The sequence below is a fragment of the Cyprinodon variegatus genome, unplaced genomic scaffold (genome assembly GCF_000732505.1).
Source record: "Cyprinodon variegatus isolate N-32 unplaced genomic scaffold, C_variegatus-1.0 Scaffold1196, whole genome shotgun sequence".
Taxonomy (NCBI): Eukaryota; Metazoa; Chordata; class Actinopteri; order Cyprinodontiformes; family Cyprinodontidae; genus Cyprinodon; species Cyprinodon variegatus.
The window spans coordinates 121,377-139,563 of NW_015151649.1; the positions used below are offsets into that span (position 1 = coordinate 121,377).

Consider the following 18,187-nt stretch of genomic DNA (forward strand, 5'->3'; position numbering starts at 1 on the left):
GTTTCTCAAACCTTTAATTTTTTCATTTTGAAAAAAATAGGAATATTATTGTAGTTTTAGGTTCACAGTTCCTACAAACTTTATAGTTATGGGTGCATTTATAAATCATCTGACTGACTGATTTGCCGAAGTTCCTTAATTTTAAGGTTGATCGATTCTATCGACACTTACATGTGAGACTGATCTCATCCACTGACGGTTTTCCGTCACATTTACCCTGCTGGGGTCACGAGGGGTGCTGGTGCCTATCTCCAGAAGTCTATGGGTGAGAGGCGGGGTAAATCCTAGATGGGTCGCCAGTCTATCACAGGGCAACACAGAGACACACAGGACAAACGACTGCTCGAGGAAGCCAGAGTACCTGGAGAGAACCCACGCATGCACTGGGAGAACATGCAGCCTCCATGCAGAAAGACGGGGCCGGTGTTCTGTCAGATGAGCATACCTCGTCAGGCGAGCATACCCATAGTCAATATGCATGCGCAAGACGTCAGATTAGCCTTTATCCCTCTATTTTTGTATGAAAAATAGACTTTAAACTACGGTACCTCAACGGACATGTATCCCTTTAGTCATGTTAAAAAAATAAACAATTTAAGGTGAGGTCACCATGCGCTTAAAAAAAACCCAAAAAGTAAGTCATTAAATTGTTTTTTTGTACATGACTTAAGGGATACACGCCAGTTGAGGTAGTTTAAAGATTATATTTCGTACAAAACTAAAGGGATAAACGGTTATTGACTAGAACACCAGTGCTACCCACTGCGCCACTGTGCAGCCCTGTTCTAAACATTTCATTTATATCGGAGAGCACAACCCTATTGTCAGTTAAAACCAAGTTTAAATTGTTTTTTAGGTAATTTTAATATTTTTCAGTAAATGACATTGGAGCATTGATGGTATATACTGCCCTGATAACAGCTGACTCTTTCAATTCTTAAGAAAATCATTAACCAAGGAAATAAACTGTTCAGGCTTTTAAAATTTCTGTGATTCTTGATCTCCTAGTAAACTTGAATGGGTGCATGCTTATGTAAAAATCAGAATTGGCTCTTATGGTTATAATCTGGAGTATCAGTGACAGTATTATCCAAACATTTCAGGATAATCTTAACTGTTTGTTTTTTTTCACACAAAATGTTGTTTTTTTGTGTTTTTTTGTTTTTGTTTTTTTTTTTAATTAACTGTAACATCTTAGCAATCACAGTTTTGTGTTTTGTGTCTCTGAAACTCAAAAATAAATGTATTAAAAGATAATAATAAGTGAGAAAGTGATATAGTTCTGAACACAAACATCTTTAAAGCAGATGTTTTTAGACCTTTACAGACTGGATTAAAGTATCATTGGTTAAGTTAATGTAACAAATGTTATATTGATCTTATCTGATTTGATTAGATGCCAAAATCAGCATATTGGCTTTTATTACACCGTCCAATCAGAGGTGAATGTCATTTCATGATGAACTAATTATACGACCTGATTACTGAACAAGGTTTAGCTGGTGTGTGTGGTATGCCGCTAGCGTAGCGTTTGAAGCTTCATTTAAAGACACTGATCTAAAATGGGATTTGATTTGGCAAGATATCCCATAAGAAGCACATCTGGGTTTTATTCAGTAGTTAGATTTTTTTCAGTTAAGTTTTTTTTTATTTTATTTTTTTTACTTCAGACTCCAACTTTAGTAACAATGGAGATGTCAAGAAGATCAAGTTTTTGTCTGTTGAGAAGCACCTTGGTTCGGTTTCTCCCAATATAGTTTTTATCAAAATAAGGCAAAGTGAACAAAACTCTTTACAAAAGCAGAATGTTTATTAGAATTTGTTTAGATAATCCATCATTGTTTACTTTTAAGACGCATAGACTTGACCATTTTCTGCTGTGGATACCTGTTCCCCCCTGGATGGCCCTAGTACATATTGGAAGCTTATATGAAACTTTAGGAAATGAGCAAGAATTTTGAAATAGATTTGTTGAAGAGCTTCATTAAAGTTTCATCTCACCACTGTTTTTTTTTTATTTTATTTAACTTACTTTATTATAACATTTTCTATTAGTAATATTCTGGCATAAAAGTAGTAAGATGCTCTTGTATGTGTGGTCCTTGATTTTAAGAAAACTGGTCTTAAATTCCCTGAAAAGTTCTTTAATTTTATGTTAACCAAGGTGTGGTAATCCAGTCTGATGTTTGTTTTAATTTAAAAAATCCATTCAAAGTGCTTTGATTTAACATGTTTAGCTAAAGGGTTCACTGGAAAAAATCAAAATCTAGATAAGTAATTTTTTCTTAAAAAAAGTGCATTTGTTCTTGAATCGAGGAGGTAAAAATGACATTTTGGCAATAGAACAAGACAATTTACATTTAAATTAAGAAAATACAATTGTGTGGTCTTATTTCAAGTGCATTTATCTAATTATCCTATTTTGAGAGTAAAAATATTCATTCCATTGGCAGATCATTTAATTTACCTACTCAAATTAAGGGTAAATACACTTAATTTAAGACATTTTTATATATTTCTTGATCATTTTTCCAGTGTTCAACTGCTCCTGACTCTCTTCTACACTGCAAAAAAACATCTAGAAATAAGTTAAAATGTCTTAAATTAAGTATTTTCCCTTAATGTAAGCAGGTAAATAAGATGATTTGCCAATGGAATGAGTATTTTTACTCCTAAAATAAATAATTAGATAATATACACTCAAAATAAGACAAAGCAATTGTTTTTTTTTTCTTATTTTGAATGTAAATTGTCTTGTTTCATTGGCAAAGGGTCTTACTGACCTCCTAAATTAAAGAAAAAATGCACATAATTTTAGCAAAAATAACTTATTTAGATTGCCATTTTTTGCAGTGTAGTGGTCCTTCTAAATAAAGCTTGTGGATCATCTCTGTTTCATTTCTCCTCAGGTTTCACCATCGTCATCACATCGCTATGGCCCTATTTGGAGAAGGTATGAATCGCTTTCAATTTTATAAGTGGCTTCTTGGTAAAGTTGGGGGAGAGGATGTGTTCGTTAGCTGCGTTAAACCAGTCTGACCACATCAATCAAAGAAAGGAAAACGAAAGATGTGACAAGGAGGATTTTGGAGAATCAGTTCTGGATGAGAAAGAAAGCAATATCTTTAAAGTCAGAAATCCCCTGACTGTATCCATTATGCAGGCAGAGAAACAGCCAAATGTTTAGAGCATTGTGGAGTGTCACAACAAGGAAACAATAAATGCAAAAAAAAGTAAATTCTGTACAGATTTTTAGGTAAATTATTTCACTCTTCAAAGTTTCCACCATTTTTTTGAAGTTTGTTGCTTGGCGTGGAGTCAGACAGATTTTCGCACAGTAAACAGGTTCTGCCCCTGACCTGGTGGCTTGGGTTTCAGGTGGACAGCAGCGCAGACGCCAGCTTCCTGGGCTGGATGGTTGCAGCCTACAGTCTTGGCCAGATGGTGGCCTCGCCTCTGTTCGGCCTGTGGTCCAATCACCGGCCCCGGAAGGAGCCGCTGGTGTGCTCCGTCGCCATCAACCTGGCAGCTAATATCTACTACGCCTACGCGTACCTCCCAAAGACCAATAACAAATACCACATGCTCATTTCCAGAGCTTTTGTTGGCTTTGGAGCAGGTGATGCCTCACAGCTAAAACTTTTGGAAGATGTATTTGAAATTCCTCCAATTATCCTCCATGGTAACAGATGTTTGGTTCTCCACAGGTAATGTCGCTGTGTCGAGGTCATATGTTGCTGAAGCTACATCTCTGAAAGAGAGGACCGGAGCCATGGCCAACATGAGCGCCTGTCAGGCTCTGGGCTTCATCCTTGGACCAGGTGCTTCATGGGATGGAAATAATTTCCTACATAGAAAAAAAATGAATAAATAAGAACCTGTTCATGTGTGTGTCTGTGTGTTTTAGCGCTGCAGGCGTGCTTGTCCTTCGTTGGGGAAAACGGCGTCACAGTGAAGTTCCTGGAACTGCAGCTCAACATGTACACCACACCGGCTCTCCTGGCTGCAGCTTTTGCCCTCATTAACATCCTGCTGGTTCTGCTGGTGCTCAAGTCAGTGCACTATTACTCAACATGTCTCTTTATTCAGTGTTTGCGTTTCTGGTTCATAATGTGAGAACAGCAAGTTAAGATTACATATTTGCTCTGGTGAAGCGTTTCCCGGTCGATGAACTTTCCTCCACTGTTTCAGCTTTTATTGGCCATCACATTCGCTCTCCACTTTAGTCACTTATTTACTGTCCCCTGATGATCAAAATAAATTAAACTTAACAAAAACATTAAAAAAGAATCTGATTTTGTTGAAGTAATGATTTGGAAAATTCAAAGTGATACAGCCAATGGATAATTAGTATGATAAGCAAAATAAAGAAGTACTTATGAATTATTTTATGAGTGTAGAAACAGGATAAAGTTTTGAGTGAATTCAATTCAGCTTATTTTTATAGCCCCAATTCACAACACATTTCATCTCAAGGCACTTCAGACACATTTCAACCAGATCATACAGGAAGATTGGTTCAAATATGGGCATAGATGCAAGAAATCTTAATTCTTATCTGTTTGCATTGAAGGGGAAAATCATATGTTTAACCCCAGTGTGTCTTTTGAAGTATCCTCTAAATATATTACAATTTTCTGCTTGTTGTTTTGAATGGCAGTATTTCATTTAAATCAACTGGTTTCCTGGCATTAAGCTGCTCTTTGAACAGTATATTAAAGGTCAGGGTTTCCTAAAGTTTAGTATTGGATTGATTTCTCTATTCTAATATCAGGTTGGATTTGTTTGGGTCATTGGACCCAGCTGAGTCCAACATTCAATCATTGGCCTCCTGCTTCCCTCAAGCTCACATCTCACAATCTCACCATCTGCAGGGACCAATCGTTAAAGCTACAGTGTGTAATTTACAACGACATCTATTGGTCAGACTGCTGTTACTTGAACGCCATTCAACCACCCACTCCCAGCCCTTCAACAATACGGAGGCCATCATGGTACAAAACTGCTTCAGCGACATCCGCCTTACCTATCCTGTAAAGTGATGACGATGTTTATTACATCGCAGCATAATTTCGTCTAAAGTACATTGACAACTATAAGAATTAGGAGATATGAAAGTATCAGGAATATTATTGTTTTAGTGAAGACAAGTTTTTTTTTTTTACAAAATAGAAGACAAACAAAATAAAGTATAGAAAGGATAAAGCGGGGAATGCTCTTAAGAGGTTTGAGAGTGACTTTTAAAAAAGGCGTTTTAATTTAGCCCCAGAAGGAAGGTCTTGTATCCTACCTCCAACAGAGATACAGAACAGCTGATCCATCGTCTCTTCCGGCCCATAGGCGCCGTTTCCTGGCTGGCCTGTTGTGCTCCTCAGCTCTCTTCTTGAGCTTGCAGTGGCGATTTGCTCCTCTACTTCTGTGCTTCCTTAGCCTCATGGGGCGGCTCGTTCCAGTTTCTAGCTCTCTCATCCACTGCTCTCACACTGATTCCCCGCTGCTCCTGCCTGAGCTCAAGAACGCCGTCTCACCTTACCTCTGTTGTCCAGGCGATTCATCCCCCTGTTATGGGCACTCTGACCAAAACAAACATGGACCGAAGGCTTGAGAAAGATGCAAGTCTGCTCAGAAACTCCCCCACAAACACACATTCAAACCCACTCCTATGTAATTATAAATAGCAATTTCTATGGCAAACATAAAGATTGCTCAGAATTTCACAGGAGTTCGACCAACATGCTCAGCTGTTTACACGGCCAAGTGTCTGGTGAAGTTTTGTGCTTTAGGGGCATCAGAAAAATTATTTTGTTGAGATTTTGTTGCTGAAAAATAATCTTTTCACCTCTGTCATTCATACTACTAAATGGCTAAGTCACTTCAAAAAAGTCAAAAGTTATGTTACTAATTATTTCTCTAAAAAAGTAACCGAGTTAGTAACTCATTTACTGCTCAGTGAAGGTAGTTTATTACTAGCCAAAGTAACTGTGCAGTTAGTTTTTATGATCTAAAGTGTCAAACAATTTAGATAACTTTATATTTATTGGAATTTTAATATAACTAGAGGTTCCAAAAAAGTTAAAAATCAATCCACGTGACATTATTTCCAAGTTTGAAGACGTTTCAATTCCCATCCAGGAAGTTTTCCAATTCAAAATGTCAGAAATAGGGTTGGAAACGAAGATGGTTCCTATAATCTGCAAGTTTCTTAAGCAATTTCTAATACTCACGCATTATTCAGAGGATGTCTTTCCCAAAATGGAGTGCAATATGCTGGTGCAGATTCCCAGTCATCCAGGTCATAGTCAATTCAAAAAAAGCTTCCTGGATGGGAAGGGAAACGTTGGGAACGAAGTCCAGTGGATTGTTTTTTTTTTTTTGTTTTTTTTACAATGACTGTGTCCTGGGTGATTGAATTAATAATTCATACATCTGATTAAAAGGCCTACACATCTGAAAAGATTGAAAACTAATCTATAGATGTGATCCTGTTTCCTGTTTATAATAAAAGAAAAAAAAGATGTTTGGGCATTTATTTTTGTACATTGCCAGCCTTCAATTGGCTATAAAACAGGTATGAAGCAGAAAAATAATGATTTTCAAGCAATTTCACAAAGATAAAATATAAACATTGCAATAGAATTAAACGGGGATTACATTATTCCAAGAAGGAAAAAAAAACCCTATCGGGACTAATGGACCGAGTATTTCTGGGTGAAAAAACATAAACCATGCAAGTAAAACCACTACAGCCCTGAGGAAATAAAGAACATGTGTTGAATAAAGGCAGCAGCTGCCAGTCAGTGTTCAGATGATGTGAGGAGCTTCCTTTAATTACAGCATCTAATTGGTGTTGATAAAGTATTTGTTCCCACACATAATAAGTAAATCACATTTAGCCTTTAGTGAACGCTTTACTGCAGGAACGCTGTCATTGAATCAGTGGCTCTGTGTCATTCTCTCTTTATACTCATGCTGAAGTTAAGCGTCGCTGTTACTCAGGGTTTCCGTGGGTCATTAAAAATCATGAAATGTCATTAAACTTATTTTTTAAATTAAGGCCTTAATTGGCATTAAAATTAATTAAATGTGTTTATTGTGGCATTTTAAATGCTTTCTTAAAAAAATTTTTTTTTAAAACAATTTCATCAAACATATTATATCACGATATATTTGTGTGGAACTGCTTCCGGTTGATCGCAAAGCCGCATGTTCAGAAAAAGCTAGAGAATGGGGGGAAAAAATGCCAATTTCAATAAAAGTGGCTGGAAAAACGAGGAATTCGAGACATGGCTGCAGCCTGTCGATGGGTACCTGTTGGTGGCATTAAAATTATTTCTAAGCGCATTAAAAGAGCATTAAAAAGAATTAAGTTAGAGTTATTCATTCCTGTATAAACCCTGTTACTTACAGGTGCACGTTGCTGCCATGTTTCTTACACCAGGAAACTGTATTTATACACGTTAAGTAATGATTAATAAATCTGTTTAAAGGTTAGTACTGACTCACACCTTACTGACTTTTACAAACTAATTAGGTACAGTGCTCGTTATGGGAAAAGTACGGTAACATAGTTGTAACACGTTAAAGCGGCATACAAACAGAAGGAAAGAGTAGAACGCACTATTTATGGAAGGAATAATGAATAACTTTCAATAGAAATTTTCAATAAAGCTTCCCTAAATAAAAAAATAGTAGATGTTGGTGGCTGTGTTATTATTAAACTGTTCAACGGAGAGTATCATGATCACTTCATAAAAATATATTTTGTTCAGGTCTTTTTTATTTTTATTTTTTTTTAAATCATTCTGTTGAAGCCTGGTTGAAAAGCAATGCCTGATTTTCATTTGTTCATTTTTATAGAATCTTTATCTTGTATTATTTTTGTCAGATTCAAGGTATTTCTGTGACCATTGTGGGTTTTTCTTTGATTAAATCACCACTTGTGTCCACATGTGTATACTGTATGCTAGTTTGGGGGAGTGGTACGAATCACTAACAGAGTTTGACCTAAATATTGGTGGGGAAATGATAACGGCATTCACTGCTATAAATGCATGTTAACTTCTTGATACAATTATAAGCTTAATGGAAATCTCTTTAAGTGTTTAGACACCTTCCTGTTCTTTGACATATTAAATAAGTTCTAGTCTGTTTATTATTGTACCAGCTGAAATGTTGATCTTTTTCCTTTTTTGCCATTTAGAGAACACCGCGTGGATGAAGATGGAAAGCACATCAGATCCATTAATTACACCTCAGAGGGTATGGATTGTTTGCAGTGTTTGCTCAGATTGTTGTTTTTAAGCTTTGATCTGAAGCATTGGTACAAAATAGTATCAGGGCCATTATAGATATAAAATACAACTGGCAAAGGAAGAGTAGATATCCACAATAAAATGCTGAAATATCTAGATTATTATCAGAGAATATCCAAATTATACACTGAGATTGAAAAGTCGTAAAGTAGAGAGAACATTTTTGTTTTTTTATCACTTTAGCCTATTTACATAATACCAGTTCAATGCAGTTTACAGAGCAAGTTTAACCAAATCATACAGAAACTTTGGTTAAAAAAAATAATCTAAGGAAAAGCATGTGATTGCACGGAGTCACTGACTTTGCAGAATTTGCTCCTCCTGGATGATCATGTGACTGTAGACATATGCCTTCATTGCATTCCTGACTTTGTAGAAATCCCTCATATAAGCATGCACATAGCAATGTTGGAGAGGTCAATAACTTTCAACAGGAAGAACCTGGCAGTGTGAGCCGCCTTCTGCTGAGGCAAAATTGAGGTTCAAAGAGGCAGAAGCACTGATTTCTGAATATTAAAGTCATGTATATTCTCTGACATCATATGGGCAGACATTTGCAAAAAAAAAATATTAAGAAATGTATTGAAAATGTGATTTTAGTTTGATATATTACACTTCCATCCACCTGCATGTCTGCCAGGGTGGGCTGGTGCTTATCTATTTCAATCTTTGTACAAAAGGCAGAGTACATCCTTGATGGGTCACCAGCCCATTAAGGGGCAATTTAGAGATATATAACCATGCACACACAGCCCTAAGGCCCTTAGGGCAATTTAGAGATGCCAGTCAACCTAACAGAAATGTTTTGGGCTGTGAGAGAAATGGCAGCATCTGAAAGAAACTCACTTATAGGGAAAGCATGCCAACCTCAAGCAGAAAGAAGCTCAGCCAGGATTCAAACCAAGAACCTTCTTGCTGCTAGGCAACAGTTCAACAAACTGCGCCACAGTGTAGCCCATACTGTCTTTTAAAAATATTTTAAAACTAGAATGTGTTATTCACCAAGAGCCAACTTACCCAAGTTTGAAAAGGAAGAGGAAATAAGGAGAACTGAAACAATTGGCCTCATGCCACATTTTTGTATTCTTCTGTAAAATGTTCTTACTCCTACGGTGGGCTCCTACAAGTGCTCCACATCAGATTCAACAAACGTTCTTAACTTCAATAAATGGTCGGAAATTATCTTCCTAAACCTCATGCAGACCACCTGTGTGTAACTGAGCACGCTTTCATGAGAAATGTAAATCTGCATAATTACTGCCTTATAATTAATGCAGTATAAGGTTGCAACTTCTCTTAGAACTAAGGCTGCATTTTCATTTAACAGAAAAGACTCTGCAAACCAAGAATACAGAATTTAAAAGTTCAGATATTAAAGAACCAGTAAAATCCTAACAGTGGGAAATGAATTACAAGAGCTGTAAATGCTGTGGTCGTACTGTTACACATTTTATTATTTTTTTTTATTGAAATTAAATCTGAAAAATTTGTATCCAAAAACAATGAAAGCTACTGATGGAGGCAACAGGTGCAACATATAATATACATTTTTAATGAGTTCAGCATTAACTAACGCGACAATATTCTGCTAAATATCCTTTTACTTCTTACTCACCTGTCTGCTGTACATTTCCAGCCCACATCTGTCGTCTCCTCATCTCAGTCTTTCTCTCTTATTTATAAAATTTCAAAAGTGAAACTCTAATTTGAGGAATTCAGAGACCCAAACCCTGTCCAAAAACCTGAACTACCCCTTTAACCTACCTATCCAGACAAAAAACAGCAACCTCTGCTTAGCTTTTTTGCTTCCTTGAGTCAGCATCAGTGATCAAAGCCTAGCCGGATGTTTATCCTTGTTTTGCACCTTTTTTTGTTTTCTGGATTTACTTTTAAATGCAAGAAGAAATAATTTCAGAGCTTTAGGAATTATCAATACCTGAGCTCCATCATGTGACTTCAACCTACTATCTCTAAAGTTAAGATGATAAATATAAGTCATAAATTAATGTGTTTGATGAAATTATTTTAATATGAACTTTAACTTAAAGGTATAAAACCATTAAAGATGTAAACAACTAGATTAATCCAGATCTGTTTTGAATATGATCACTTAAAAAATATTTTTCTTCTTCTTTTGTCCAGAGAGAGTTGATATCCTTGATGAACCTGTGGAATCAATCGACCATGTAGCCGTTGTGACCTCCAACGTCCTGTTCTTTATCGTCATGTTCATCTTCGCCGTGTTTGAAACGTAGGTGATGCAATGAAGCACTGTTTAGGTTGTGAAGTAATACCACTGCAGTCCTAAATGCGGTTATTTTTGTCCAGGATTTCCACCCCTCTGTCCATGGACATGTTCGCCTGGACGAGGAGAGAAGCTGTGCTTTACAACGGTATCATTATGGTCGGGATTGGATTCCAATCCATCCTGGTCTTTCTGGTGGTCAAAGCAGCCGCCTCCAGGTAAAAACTTTACTTTTGAGTTGAAGATCTAGTTGAGCTTTTTGTTTGAGTTATGAAGCAGCTGCTTTGTGTCCTCCCAGGTTCGGGGACCGTCCCGTGTTGCTTGCAGGTTTCTTTATCATATTCTTAGGCTTCATCATTCTGCTTCCGTGGGGAAATCATTTCCCTAAAATCCAGTGGGCAGGTATTCTGTCAGAAAAACAACCATCAATTGAAATATTTTTGAAAGAAACCTGAATTTCACCTTTGTTTTCTTTCTTTGACTAAAAATACAGACCTGAAAAACAACTCTTTGGTCAGTCTGAAGACTGAGGTTACGTTATTGGCCAATGGGACTGTGGAGCCGACAGGCTGCCCCTACGAGCAGACCTGGTGTCAGTATATCCCTGCTATACACCTGGCTCAGTACATAACATCAGACTTCCTCATTGGGGTGGGTTACCCAGCCTGTAACGTCATGTCCTACACCCTTTATTCCAAAATACTCGGACCAAAACCTCAGGTACGTAGATTAGATGTATTTTCACTAAATAAAAGTGATAAAGATGCCCGCGGTGAGCTTTAAGTGTGCGTTGATGTCTTCAGGGTGTATACATGGGCTGGATGACCGCCTCTGGGAGCGGGGCGCGAACGCTGGGCCCCGTCTTCGTCTCTCACATCTACACCCTCCTGGGACCCCGCTGGGCCTTCAGCCTAATCTGCGCTATGGTGGTAGGGGCCGTCATCCTCCTCCTCTCAGCCTACCACAGACTCATCGCCTTTTCTGTTCGCCACGGGAGGATCGTGGAGTGACGGATCACTAAAAGGACTTAATGAAACTTCCTACTGGTATATTATTCCAGGTTTTCTGCTGTGACAGAAAATGTGATTGCTGCTTCTTATTTGAAATGTGGGGACGGATCAATTTTTAGATTGTAACTCAGGGTTTTAATCTTAAACCTTAAAAGTAAAGAGATTTTAATGGGTTGTTTCTATTGAAATGACTGGAGGCAGATCCACTAGAGGGAGCTGGTGCTGCACCTGAATATGCTCTTGTCTTAAAGGACTATTACGCACCATAAAGAACAACATAATTAAGCTTTGTTGTTTTAGTGGTGCAAGAATTAAGAATTTCCAGTTTAACTTTTGACCATTGATGCACTATAACAAGAATACAGATGGTATTTTTAAAAGATGATTTTAATAGCTTTACCTGTAGTTTGAAACTATGGGAGTTTTTTTCTCATTCCTAATTTATTCAGAAAGATATTTCTGAATGTTTTTTTGGATAATAATGGACTGAATGATGCATTAAATGTTTAACCTGACATTAATTCTCTCTCTGTTTTGCTTCATTATCCGTCCAAAATATTTCTTTTTTTTTATGTTTTATCCAAAGATTGATTGAACTAAACCGTTTTCCTTTTTTCAGAGTTTTAATGTCAATGCATTTAGTTACTGTGTTAGTTATATCTATAAGCAATGCAAGAAAACCACCAAAATAAAAGGAATAATTGAGTCAGTGCTTAAATACAAATATGGATATGAACTGAAAGAGTTCAAAGGAAAAGACCACTACTAATTGAGAATAATCTTCTCACATTTACTGCAAAGCTTTTTGAAAACTATCATATCTACTTTGAACTAACACAGCATTTCATAAAAGAGAACAGCACACCCAAAGTCAAACACAGAGTGGGTGGTGTGATGTCCAGCCATCAGTTTCTGACCTTAAGCTGAAACGTAAAATGAAGATATTGGAGTGCATAGTAGTAGTTAAAACCTAAATCTGATTGGGATGCTATGAGAGGATTTAAACAGGATGTTTATACTGTTAAATGTTCCACTGTGGGTGTATTAAAATCAGCCCAACCAAAAAGGGTGAGTATACTTCCAGAATGAACTGAAACATACAGTTATCACAAGCACTTCAGACAGTTTTTGAGCCACCTATGGTCATACTACCCATTATTGGGTTTCAAAAGTATTGTCCAGTTATGGACAGATTTCCTTTTCAAATGCTTTCAAAAAATTATATTAATTGTAGCACTTGTATGTGAATAGCTTTTTGTATATACATTTTTACAGTCAAAAAAGATGTGTTTATTAAAAGCTAAATCAATCAGGGAGGCAGCATTTTATTACAGAATAATAGAAATTGAATAATGCTTGAAACAAGATTGGTTGTTTAATTGCTTTTTTTTTACTTAGTTTTTTTTCGTGATCAATAGAAAGGGGGTGAACACTTTTGCAATGCACAGATGATGAAATATTAAATATTAAATACAAATGTGTGGGCATTAATTATCACCACTTATACATTCAGAAGGGGGCAAGAGTTTTAGACAATTTTTTATTAATCACCAAGTATTGTGCTATTGTATGGAGGACCAACTCTGCCATATTTAAAAATAAATACATAAATAAATAAATGCTCAATAAATAAATAAGCATACAATGAATTGCCCCCCAAAATACAATAAACATAAATAAATAAACATTTATTTGTTTGTGTTTTGGGGGGCAATTGATTGTATGCTTATTTATTTATTGAACATTTATTTATTAATGTATTTATTATTACATATGGAAGAGTTGGTCCCCCATACTGTTGGGGTTTTTCGATATTTGATGTTTCACAGGTTTTGCAGAATTGCTTCGGGATTCGAAAGCGGTGAACCGGATGTTGCAACAAATCCGAACCGCCCATTGGTTGGAGCGATGACGCCGGTTGACGCACATCCGCTTCCTGCTCTAAGAACGCAGCGGCTTCACTAGTCAGGGCGCGCGCAGACGAAAAACACGGCTAAAGTTAGAGTCTGCTGAACGTGGCGCTAGTATAATTTTATAAGCTGTTTATTTAAATATAAGTGTTTAATACGTTGGCGTTCGGTGTGTTGTACGAAACATGCAGGCGTTTGACGAAGAAACCGGTAAGAAAAAAAAGCTCGTTTTGACTTGTATAGAAGTTGGTGGCTAGTGGAGCTAACAAGCTAATTGGCTCGGATAGCCGAAGTAACTGTTGTGTAATGATAAAGGACTTAAAACGTTTTTAATGACTCAATTCTGTTCATTTCTGTTCTTTTTTTGTAGAGATTACAGATTTCTATATGATGGTAAGTAGTCTGGCTTTTTCTTTTGTTCGTAGTTGAAGCTAATGGAGTGTGTTTGCGTTAGAAGCTGGGAAAGGTCCTGAAAATAACGGCTGCTGTCCTGAATTTCCCCTCAGATCTGGCCTTGGATCAATTCTTTATCTGGGTTTAAAAAAAAATCAACTTCACATGATTACTTTACACATTGATCTGAACGATTAACTATTTTACGCCTATCCCTCCCTAAGAATTACATGAAAAAGTTTAACTTATGCCTTTTTTGGCAATTTTGTATTGACCATTAGCATGAGAATTGGTATTAGAAAAGACTCATTCTTTGCTGGAAGTTTATATCTTTTAAAGGGGCAGATACGTTTGGTGAAGTTTTTCTTTTTAGATAGAACTATCACCAATTCTTTGAAATGCAGCTATTTTTTTCAAGCAGAAAGCTTGCTGCATTAAGCATAATGAACCCTTAAAAAAGACTCCTACTTATTTTAATGGTTTGTTTACATACCACCACTTCCCCTGAACTGCTTAGTAGCAAAAAGTATATGCCATGTCTTTATTCACCATCTCTGTACCCTGAGATGCAATCTATAACTTTCGCTCAGTTTGTTACTTTAAAAGCAGTGTTGATGGTTTATTTCTAGCCCTACAGAATAGATACTATTGTAGAAACTATCTCTCACTGTTGAGGAAAAACACTATTGAGGTTGGTAACCTCAAAAATGATATTATGCTGTTCAAATTATTGTTTCACCACTTTCTACTGTAATAGCTGTAGACAAGTCAGCAACTTGATATTAAGATCCGGCTCTAAACTCTTTGTAGTGATGGATTTATTGCTAAGAATACTGTTGAAATCTATTTGCTTTCTAACATGAGAGTTTATAGTCTCTTGCGATAAACAGGGCTTATCTCCTGGTGTGAATTAAATGAGTTGCGTTTTCCTGGGTAAAGGCAAGTGAAACTTAAGACTGCTGCAGAATAGCTCCTTCCCACAGCATCAAAATATAGACTAAGGCAGAGGTTCAGTTAACCTTCAGGGCTTAATTTACTTTTTACATCACGAGATGCTGACCAGAGCTGCTGATTTGTAAAACGGCTCGCGTGTTCTTCTCTCTCCTATCATTTAGCAAAAGGTTGTGGGTTTATTTGGGAACCAGCCTCATATGCAGAGGATAATAACATGTGGCCTTCTGGGTAAGGGAATACTTTAACAACGAGGCGTGCACCTCGTATTCCTCAACAACTTGGTGTGTTGAATGTGTTAATGAAATATTCTTGTTTCCAACAGGCGTGGAGTATGATCCAGATATAGATCTGGATGACTGTGAAAGCTGGGCCCACCGTCCGAAATTAGACGAAACTTTTGTTGACGATAGATTAATAAGAGGCCGCGCCAGGGGGGCCTTTCGATCTGAGCCCCCTTTGCAATTCTACTCTTCAATTCGTGGAACACCTAGTCCACCAGCTTACACAGTTTGGGAGACGGTGAGTCCAAATAATCCACGTGTTTTGAAAAGTTAAAAGAATATTGGTTTGACCCGAGTATTTTTCTTCTGCTGCTTCAGGATTCTGAACGAAAAGCCAGATTATTGCAAGAAACTAAAAAGAGCAAAGAAAAGGCTGAGAAAAAACGGCTTAAGAAACAGGTGAGTGTTTTTCTTCAAAAGGAGGAGTGGAAAGGATTTAAAACAATATGTACAAAAAAAGCAACATATTCATATTAATTGACATGAACTCAGCATTGTGTTACATATTATAGTTTGACATAATTTAAATTAATAATAAACTTATGGGTACAGGGTTCCCGCGGGTCCTTAAAAAGTCTTAAAGGGCATTGAATTCCTCAAAATATTTTAAATTTCAAAATAAATAAAAAAAATAACGACTCTCCATTGTTGGTTCCGTCCCGATAGCGGAACTAATAAAAGCGTTGTTGCGGCCAGGACATTTGGGAGATGCACCATCAACTTTTTGTCTGGAAAATATGAGCAAGTATAAATGTAACCAAAATTGGCTCCAGCCAAGAGTTTTCTTCATGGCTAAAACCAGGGAACATTCATGAGACAAAGTGTATTTAAGGCAGTGGAGTCGCATGCGAAGCGCCAAACACAAAGCTTCAAAATCGAGTTACCGAGAAAACAGCTGAGAAACAGCCGGTATTTCTCCCTTGTCTCTGCAAAGCCTCCACTTATCACCAAATCAAACATACTAAGAAAACGATACAAAGAAAAATAGCTGCAAAAAAGACTTAGCACTGGTTATGTTGTGGCTTTAAAACTGATTTGTTTTGTTCCCTGCTAAAACAAAGTTTGTGAATTCAGTTAAATAATTGTTAAAATATATCTGTCATTTGTGTGTTTTTAGCTTTGTTCCTGTATGGGAAGCTTTTCAAAATTTGAAACAGTGCAATGGTTTATGTTATAATAAACCTTTGGGTTAAGTTGTCGCAAGCAGGTTTTTCTTGTTTCTTGTGAGTTTGGTCTTAAATTTTTATTTCAAGTGGCATTAAAAAGTCTTAAAAAGACTTGAATTTAACTTGCCTTATGCTGTAGGAACCCTGGGGTATGTATTGTTAGACCCATTCAACATGGATCCGGTTCACGACACATCCATAGAAATGGCGCAGAAACTTTTGACCCTAAATACATTCAGGGAAATAAGCTACAAGCTAATAGATGCATTGATCTGAACTATTGAGGTGTCAATCTGTTCATCAAACCATGTTTTAGGTGTATAGGGTAAAAGAAAAAGCTATTAGGATATTTTTTAATAAAAACATGTCTATTTAATGAAGGGAGTCTAAAAAGGAGCATGGGAAGTAACTTATTATTCATCCCCATCATGTTTTTTTTGCTCATATTGTAGTTTTTAAGAAATTGGTTTTATTGCTGTCTCAACAGAAACGGAAGCAAAGAAAACAAATGGAGAAGGAGAAACAAAACCCTGCAAAAACCGAAGAGGTAAGGATCAACATTGAGGCTGTGATCAATGCTTGTTTTGAAAATTGATTCATCTGTCGATCTGTGTTTTCTTTTATTTATTTTTTTGCTTTAATTGATTAATAATCTGGTAGTCAAAGGTTCCTTAAAGAAGATTTTTTTTTTTTTCACGAAATTAAACTGGGTTAAATTAAAACGTTTCTACTTGATGAATTCTGGTAAGAACATGACAGACGAAAGTATTTTTATGTTAAATGCAAAATGTTTACTTTTTTTTATTACAATTTTGATATGGTATCTGCTCTAAGTGGGTAGCTCTGTCAGCTAAAGGCATGTTGTAGAGTCTCTATACTCCATTTAACAATTAATCTAATCCTAAATTAACTGATTATTTCAATAATCAATTAATCACAATTTATCCGATTGTTTTAGCCATAATAAATATAATATATTAAAACAAATTAATACATGAAAGCTTTGAAAAATATCCCATTCCTCAAATTTGAAATTTTTTATAAATTTTTTTTATTTTTGTCTTGCAGGAAAATGTTGGAGAGCAATCTAAATCGGAGGAGAGTACGTCTAAATCGGAGGAGAGTACATCTAATATTCATCAAAAGAAGAAGAATTTAGCTGCAGCCAGAGACACAGACAGCGACAGCAGCAGCGGGCAGGAATCCAGTGATGAAGATGAAGACGCCATAAATGTCTCAGAGGAGGTAAAACGTCTTTTGCTATTGTTGGTAGAGTTCTGATATTCACCTTTTTGAAGACAGAAACGTCAGAAACTGACCGAGATAACGAGTCCCGACCGTACAGAATATGAAGTTATTATTAAAAATAAATAATACAAACACTCCCACTGCACAGCATCTCTTTAACCAGAACAGATTTTACAGTAAAAACGTTATGGAAACATATTAAAAGAAAGGGAAAACACAGAGATAAACGTTGTGGGGTGGTTTGTATGGGAGCTGAGGCTGTGAGAGCTGATTCTGTGAGAGAGGGACCTGGAAAGTTTATTGAAGTTTTTTTTTCATAAAGAGAGAAAAATAAGGTTACCTGCACTTTATTTTTTGTGAGGCTTAAGAAGATCAGTTTTTCTATATCCGTTTTCTGTGCCAAAGTTTGTCAAAGTTTTTTTTTTTTTCCCTTGAGGAGAGTGATAGGCTGTTTTCTACTGTCCCTCCTTGTTTTTGCAAGGCTAAAAGAGGATTGCTACTTTATCTTTTTTTCAGTCCTATTTTAGGTAAAGTATTTTTTCTTTTTTTTTTATGTTTCATTGAGTTAATGTTCACAGATGTTATTTTGTATTTTCCCTCATAGCGGATGTTTTACTTTGCAACCGCGTCTCTCTTCCTGTCAGACACAGGAAATTGCAGCTGAATTG

At 36.5% G+C, this 18,187-nt stretch overlaps 2 protein-coding genes across 2 annotated transcripts in view; both read left to right on the plus strand.

Moving 5' to 3' along the window:
• mfsd8 (major facilitator superfamily domain containing 8) overlaps positions 1–12,082 on the plus strand; it is a 16,318-nt gene extending 4,236 nt beyond the window's left edge. Inside the window, exons 3-12 of the mRNA XM_015401228.1 lie at positions 2,910–2,953; positions 3,379–3,619; positions 3,708–3,821; positions 3,908–4,052; positions 8,201–8,259; positions 10,455–10,563; positions 10,641–10,775; positions 10,856–10,959; positions 11,051–11,277; positions 11,361–12,082. Coding sequence (XP_015256714.1) covers positions 2,910–2,953; positions 3,379–3,619; positions 3,708–3,821; positions 3,908–4,052; positions 8,201–8,259; positions 10,455–10,563; positions 10,641–10,775; positions 10,856–10,959; positions 11,051–11,277; positions 11,361–11,567 — 1,385 coding nt within the window. The 3' untranslated portion in view covers positions 11,568–12,082. The remainder of the gene's footprint in view (positions 1–2,909; positions 2,954–3,378; positions 3,620–3,707; positions 3,822–3,907; positions 4,053–8,200; positions 8,260–10,454; positions 10,564–10,640; positions 10,776–10,855; positions 10,960–11,050; positions 11,278–11,360) is intronic.
• A 1,423-nt stretch (positions 12,083–13,505) lies between these two features.
• Positions 13,506–18,187, plus strand: part of LOC107102064 (tetratricopeptide repeat protein 31-like) — a 13,445-nt gene continuing 8,763 nt past the window's right edge. Inside the window, exons 1-7 of the mRNA XM_015401227.1 lie at positions 13,506–13,687; positions 13,848–13,870; positions 14,986–15,052; positions 15,147–15,343; positions 15,424–15,504; positions 16,759–16,818; positions 17,340–17,516. Of these exons, the coding sequence (XP_015256713.1) occupies positions 13,663–13,687; positions 13,848–13,870; positions 14,986–15,052; positions 15,147–15,343; positions 15,424–15,504; positions 16,759–16,818; positions 17,340–17,516 (630 nt within the window). The 5' untranslated portion in view covers positions 13,506–13,662. The remainder of the gene's footprint in view (positions 13,688–13,847; positions 13,871–14,985; positions 15,053–15,146; positions 15,344–15,423; positions 15,505–16,758; positions 16,819–17,339; positions 17,517–18,187) is intronic.